The sequence below is a fragment of the Oncorhynchus kisutch genome, linkage group LG15 (genome assembly GCF_002021735.2).
Source record: "Oncorhynchus kisutch isolate 150728-3 linkage group LG15, Okis_V2, whole genome shotgun sequence".
Taxonomy (NCBI): Eukaryota; Metazoa; Chordata; class Actinopteri; order Salmoniformes; family Salmonidae; genus Oncorhynchus; species Oncorhynchus kisutch.
The window spans coordinates 68635557-68642304 of record NC_034188.2 but is presented as its reverse complement, the minus strand read 5'-3'; the positions used below and the strand labels follow the sequence as shown (position 1 = coordinate 68642304).

The window sequence follows — 6748 nt, the reverse complement described above, 5'->3', positions numbered from 1 at the left end:
ATTTTTCCTTCAGTCAGTTGAGTAGTTCATGTGCACTGCTTAATCAAGGTCATGCCTACAGTAAAAGATAAAAGGTTCATAGTATGTAATGTATACGGTCCTCTTTATTCAGAAATTACATGATAATTAATATAAATGTACTACATTAGATTTCTATTCTGTACCAATTCATTTTCTTCATTCTACCCTGTCAAAGTGATGGGGGTGCCATTTTATCGCCATTGTTGAAGTCTTTCATTAGTATCAGGGTTTGTGTTCTAGTGAGCCAGAGCAGGAAGAGCATGGACCCTTCTCTCCACTTTATTGCAATACTTCTCTGGTGGTCCAGCAGCCCTACAAGTAAAATTAACAAACAATTACAAAACTAAACCTGACTATCCTCTGTTCCTCTCAATTCTACATACCACCTTGTTCCTGTATATAGTTAGTCCCCTCCCAGTCCCAGTAAATGGCATTCCCTACCCAGTCCCTATATGTAGTTAGCCCCACCCAGTCCCTGTACATACCTAGTCCCCACCCAGTCCCTGTACAAAGTTAGTCCCTACCCAGTCCCAGTAAATGGCATTCCCTACCCAGTCCCTATATGTAGTTATCCCCACCTAGTCCCTGTACATACCTAGTCCCCACCCAGTCCCTGTACAAAGTTAGTCCCTACCCAGTCCCTATACATAGTTAAGCCCCCACCCAGTCTCTGTACTTACTTGAGCTCCCTGAGCTGCTTCTCCTTGATCTCGTCGATGTGGCAATGCCGGGCCTCCTCGTCCAGCCGGTCTCCCTCTTTGTCCCTGCGCAGGGATCGATATGACAACAGCCAGTGAAAGTGCAGGGCGCCAAATTCAAAACAACAGAAATCTCATAATTAAAATTCCTCTTTTCCTCATTTTAAAGGTCATCTTGTTGTTAATCCCACCACAGTGTCCGATTTCAAATAGGCTTTACAGCGAAAGCACCACAAAAGATTGTTTGGTCAGTGCCTATTCACAGAAAAACACAGCCATTTTTCCAGCCAAAGAGTCACAAAAAGCACAAATAGAGAGAAATTAATCACTAACCTTTGATGATCTTCATCAGATGACACTCATAGGACTTCATATTATACATGTATGTTTTATTTGATAAAGTTCATATTTATCAAAAAATACATTGAGAGCTTTATGTTCAGTAGTTCCAAAAACATCCAGTGATTTTGCAGAGAGCCACATCAATTTACAGAAATACTCATAAATGTTGATGAAAATACAAGGGTTATACATGGAATTAAAGATATACTTCTCCCTAATGCAACCGCTGTGTCAGATTTCAAAAAAGCAAACCATGCTATAATCTGAGAAAGGCGCTCAGAGAACAAATACATATATCCGCCATCTTGGAGTCAACAGAAGTCAGAAATAACATTATAAATATTCACTTACCTTTGATGATCTTCATCAGAATGCACTCCCAGGAATCCCAGTTCCACAACAAATGTTTGATTTGTTCGATAATGTCCATCTATGTCCAAATAGCTACTTTTGTTAGCGCCTTTGGTAAACAAATCAAAACTCACGAAGCGCGTTCACTAGTTGCAGACGAAATGTCAAAAAGTTCCGTTACAGAATGTAGAAACTTGTCAAACGATGTATGGAATCAATCTTTATGATGTTTTTAACATAAATATTCAATAATATTCCAACCGGGGAATTCCTTTGTCTTCAGAAAAGCAAAGAAACGGGAGATATGTGAAATGCGCGTGACCAGCGCGTGACTGCTGGCAGACCTCTGACTCATTCCCCTCTCATTCATCCCCCCTTCATAGTGGAAGCCTCAAACAAGTTTCTAAAGACGGTTGACATCTCGTGGAAGCCTTAGGAAGTGCAAGATGACCAATATCCCACCTTAACTTCAATAGGGCCTGAGTTGAAAATCGACCAACCTCAGATCCTGGTTGGATTTTTTCTCAGGTTTTTGCCTGCCATATGTTCTGTTATACTCACAAACATCGTTCAAACAGTTTTAGGAACTTCAGAGTGTTTTCTATCCAAATATACTAATAGTATGCATATATTAGCAACTGGGACTGAGGAGCAGGCAGTTTACTCTGGGCACCTTATTCATCCAAGTTACTCAATACTGCCTCCCAGCCATAAGATGTTTTTAACACAGGCAGTCCAACTCTGATCTTTTACTCAATTATTGGCAAAAGAGCTGATCTGATTGGTCAAAAGACCAATTTGTGGAAAAAGATCAGACTTAGGCTGCATGTATAAATGCAGCCTTAGACAACTATTTTGCCCTTCTGCTTTCTGTCCCAAAAACAAGAAGGCCAAATACCTATTATGAAGATGTTCATAATCCTCTTTCTTGCGCTCCTTGGCCAGCAGCCTGTCCTCATTGATACGGAGGATCTCCTGCAGACGCTGCTGCTCCTCCTTCTTCCTCACCAGAGCCTGGGAGACACACACACCACACCCTTCTGTTGTTTATTATTCATTATGCCTACAGTAACTGCATTACGATTCATTCATTAATGATATTCATGAGTTGCAAGAGCACAAACAGATCTTGGACCAGGCTAATTAATGAGGAATTTCTAACTGAAATTCAAAGTGGAAATACATAAGCCTGGCTATAAGAATGGTGTACTGTACAAAGAGACTTGTCTCTAGCTAATAATACTTCCAGCTCCTCCATCTGCATCCTCTCCAGCATCTGCTGGCCTTCATGCCCCTTCATCTCATTCTGCAACATCCTGTCCTCCAGACGCTCCTCAATCTGATTTATAATCAGCTGATTTCCCCTATAGACACACACAGGGAAGACAGCTGAGGTGTTACAGTATGGAAAAGAGATGTTGTGTATTGTGTGGGTGTGTGTGAGCATGTGTTTCCCCACTGGATCCTCTGGTGTTTGCGCAACTCGTCGATCTGCTCCAGGGCCTCCAGGGCTCTCCTGTGGTCCACCTCCATCATGGCATCCAGTCGCCTCTCCTCGTCCTGCAGCTCAGCCAGGATCTGCTGCCTCTCTAGGATCTGGGCATCCCTCACCGCGTGGCAATGGGCATCCAGGATCAACTGTCCACAACAATAAAATACCATGTACAACACACACAAGGACACAGAGATGGAAGAGTCTGGACAGGGCATGGGTAAAATAACTGGGTAAATGTGTGATATTGCAGTGATGTTGGGACTGAAGCTGAGATAAAACGAATAACAAAGAGTATCAAAGTAAAGAGAAAAGTGAGCAATGAAATTCTCTTGTTGTACCTCATTGAGTTTCTTGACCTCGTCCTCCTGCTCCATCCTCATGGCATTGGCCCTTTCCAGCAGGTACTGAGCTCTTTCCTTGGCCTCAGCCTCCAGATCACTTAGGTCCTGGTTCTTCTGACAAGACAGGTCAGCCTGGCAGATATGGGCCTTCCTATCCTCAGCAGCATCCTGGTCAGGAAAAACAGCGACATTGGAACAGTGTAGAAGTTAGTTTGGTTTATTACTGTTACATCTCCACAAGGGTGTTAGTGCTGTAGCTGGGACCCTGTACTGCCAGTTAGTCACCCAGCTTTCATGAGGGAAAGGTTGCTTACAAATTCATCAGGTACATTTGTCCTTTCTCACCATAGCTGCTTCTCTCTCTCTCCTCTGGGCATCCAGCGTGGCCTCCAGCTCTTCCTTGGTTGAAACCCGAGAAGCTGTTGTGATCCGCTCGATCTCAGTTGGGTGGAGAAAGACAGACAGCCCAGATGGATCCTTACTTGGGATCCTGGCAAAATGACAGCATTGTTTTTATGTTGTAATTCACCACCACTTCTAAAATGTGATTGTGGGATATGTTTATTGGTGCAATATAGGTTTATGGAACTGGATGGCATTATCTTTTATAATAAGTAAACCGTGATAAACACTGCCGAGTGTAGTACTGGTATGTTCACAAAGCATTAGACTTGATGATCACATTGCACCTAAATGAGAAATTGAGGTATAGACTGATACTTGCTTCAGATCTCGGATGAGGTCCCTTGTGATGATGCGAACTGTGTCTGGTTTCTGAGTTTTCCGACTTGGAGAAGACATGGACTGGCCCCTGGGTCCAGACCGGCCACCCCTCTCAGTATCCTTGACATCGCAGGCTGACAGCGCCTTGAGTGTGAAAATCCAACATACATTTCCACCAATTCTCTATCTCTCAAAAACACACATACACACACAGACCTTGCACAGTTCAATTGTCACAGGTTACTGTTATGTGTTTTATGAAATGCAGATCAAAGAGATGGCTGACACATGCTGGCCCACCTGTTTTATGGTTCCAAGAGGCTCTCATCCACATGAGAGGTGAGGGCACGAGTGTGATAGCGACGTGAATGGGAGCTACCAGAGAGCCTTGATGAAGACCCTGCACTCTGTGGCTGTGAGAAAGTCAACGGTGTTGGTACTGGTAGAGTTACACAGTAATTGAAAGTGTGTACAGAAGAGCAAATAATTGCTAGCTACATGTAGCTACATATGACTGTCATGTACACTACCGGTCAAAAGTTTTAGAACACCTACTCATTCAAAGGTTTTCCTTTATTTTTACTATTTTCTACATTGTACAATAATAGTGAAGACATCAAAACTATGAAATAACACACCAAAAAATTGTTAAACAAATCTAAATATATTTTATTTTTGAGTTTCTTCAACTAGCCACCCTTTGCCTTGATGACAGCTTTGCACACTCTTGGCATTCTCTCAACCAGCTTCACCTGGAATGCTTTTCCAACAGTCTTGAAGGCGTCCCACATACAGTGGGGCAAAAAAGTATTTAGTCAGCCACCAATTGTGCAAGTTCTCCCACTTAAAAAGATGAGAGAGGCCTGTAATTTTCATCATAGGTACACTTCAACTATGACAGACAAAATTAGTAGAAAAAAAATACAGAAAATCACATTGTAGGATTTTTTATTAATTTATTTTCAAATTATGGTGGAAAATAAGTATTTGGTCAATAACAAAAGCTCAATACTTTGTTATATACCCTTTGTTGGCAATGACAGAGGTCAAATGTTTTCTGTAAGTCTTCACAAGGTTTTCACACACTGTTGCTGGTATTTTGGCCCATTCCTCCATGCAGATCTCCTCTAGAGCAGTGATGTTTAGGGGCTGAAAATTACAGGCCTCTCTCATCTTTTTAAGTGGGAGAACTTGCACAATTGGTGGCTGACTAAATACTTTTTTGCCCCACTGTATGCTGAGCACTTGTTGGCTGCTTTTCCTTCACTCTGCAGTCAGACTCATCCCAAACCATCTCAATGTGGTTGAGGTCGGGGGATTGTGGCCCTTACACAGCCTGGAGGTGTGTTGGGTCATTGTGCTGTTGAAAAATAAGTTATAGTCCCACTAAGCCCAAACCAGATGGGATGGCGTATCACTGCAGAATGCTGTAGCAGCCATGCTGGTTAAGTGTGTTTTGAATTCTAAATAAATCACTGATAGTGTCACCAACAAAGCACAACCACACCATAACTCCTCCTCCTCCATGCTTTACGGTGGGAAATACACATGCAGAGATCATCCGTTCACCCACACCGCGTCTCACAAAGACACAGCGGTTGGAAGCAAAAATCTCAAATTTGGACTCCAGACCAAAGGACACATTTCCACTGGTCTAATGTCCATTCTTTATGTTTCTTGGCACAAGCAAGTATTGGTGTCCTTTAGTAGTGGTTTCTTTGCAGCAATTCGACCATGAAAGCCTGATTCACACAGTCTTCTCTGAACAGTTGATATTGAGATGAGTCTGTCACTTAAACCTTTATTTGAGCTGCATTTTCTGAGGCTGTTAACTCTAATGGACTTATCCTCTGCTGCAGAGGTAACTCTGGGTCTTCCATTCCTCTGGCGGTCCTCATGAGAGCCAGTTTCATCATAGAGCTTGATGGTTTTTGCGACTGCATTTGAAGAAACTTTCAAAGTTCTTGAAATTTTCCGTGTTGACTGACCTTCATGTCTTAAAGTAATGATGGACTTTGCTTATTTGAGCTGATCTTGCCATAAAATGGACTTGGTCTTTAATCAAATAGGGCCATCTTCTGTATACCACCCCCACCTTGTCACAACACAACTGGTTGGCTATAACGCATTAAGAAGGAAAGAAATTCCACAAATGTACTTTTAACAAAGCACACCTGTTAATTGAAATGCCTTCCAGGTGACGACCTCATGAAGCTGGTTGAGAGAATGCCAAGAGTGTGCAAAGCTGCCATCAAGGCAAATGGTGGCTATTTGAAGAATCTCAAATATAAATGTATTTTGATTTGTTTAACACTTTTTTGGTTACTACATGATTCCATATGTGTTTTTCATAGTTTTGATGTCTTCACTATTATTGTACAATGTAGAAAATAGTAAAAAAGAAAGAAAGAAAAACCCTTGAATGAGTAGGTGTTCTAAAACTTTTGACGGGTAGTGTATGTAATTGTTAGGTCATGCAAGATTGTGGGCCTCTCTGATTCCACTTACCATGATGATCTTCAAAAATCGTCCACTCTCATCAACTGAAAGAAATAACAGCTATAATATTGACAGGAATGTAACCATTATAATAACACAACGATTATCCAATGTTGTGAAGCACCTAGTTAGCTATTTTTCGGTCTTTATTATGGGTTAAGTGCTTGGCATGTCCCTAAAAATGAGAGATGTTTTGTTGTTGAGTATCCATGGAAACCCCCATCTTCAACAGGGGAAGAGTACGTGGCCTCTGTGTCCTTTTTGGCACAAGGCATATT

General features: G+C 41.9%; 1 protein-coding gene across 2 annotated transcripts; it reads right to left on the bottom strand.

Annotated features, from left to right (window-relative positions):
• Positions 1 to 84: 84 nt before the first annotated feature.
• On the bottom strand, positions 85 to 6520 carry LOC109905785 (cilia- and flagella-associated protein 45). 2 transcript variants are annotated; one of them, XM_031790997.1, is made up of 10 exons: positions 6480 to 6520; positions 4272 to 4384; positions 3973 to 4115; positions 3594 to 3738; positions 3246 to 3416; positions 2872 to 3050; positions 2656 to 2776; positions 2311 to 2426; positions 702 to 831; positions 85 to 333 (listed from the first exon to the last, which is right to left on the bottom strand). In XM_031790997.1, exons 3-10 carry the CDS (start codon positions 4047 to 4049, stop codon positions 301 to 303), a joined length of 972 nt encoding a protein of 323 aa, XP_031646857.1. In that variant the 5' UTR covers positions 4050 to 4115; positions 4272 to 4384; positions 6480 to 6520; the 3' UTR covers positions 85 to 300. The 2 variants fall into 2 exon arrangements, with proteins under 2 accessions (XP_031646857.1, XP_020358975.1); XM_020503386.2 differs by having other exon boundaries at positions 702 to 785.
• Positions 6521 to 6748: the final 228 nt, after the last annotated feature.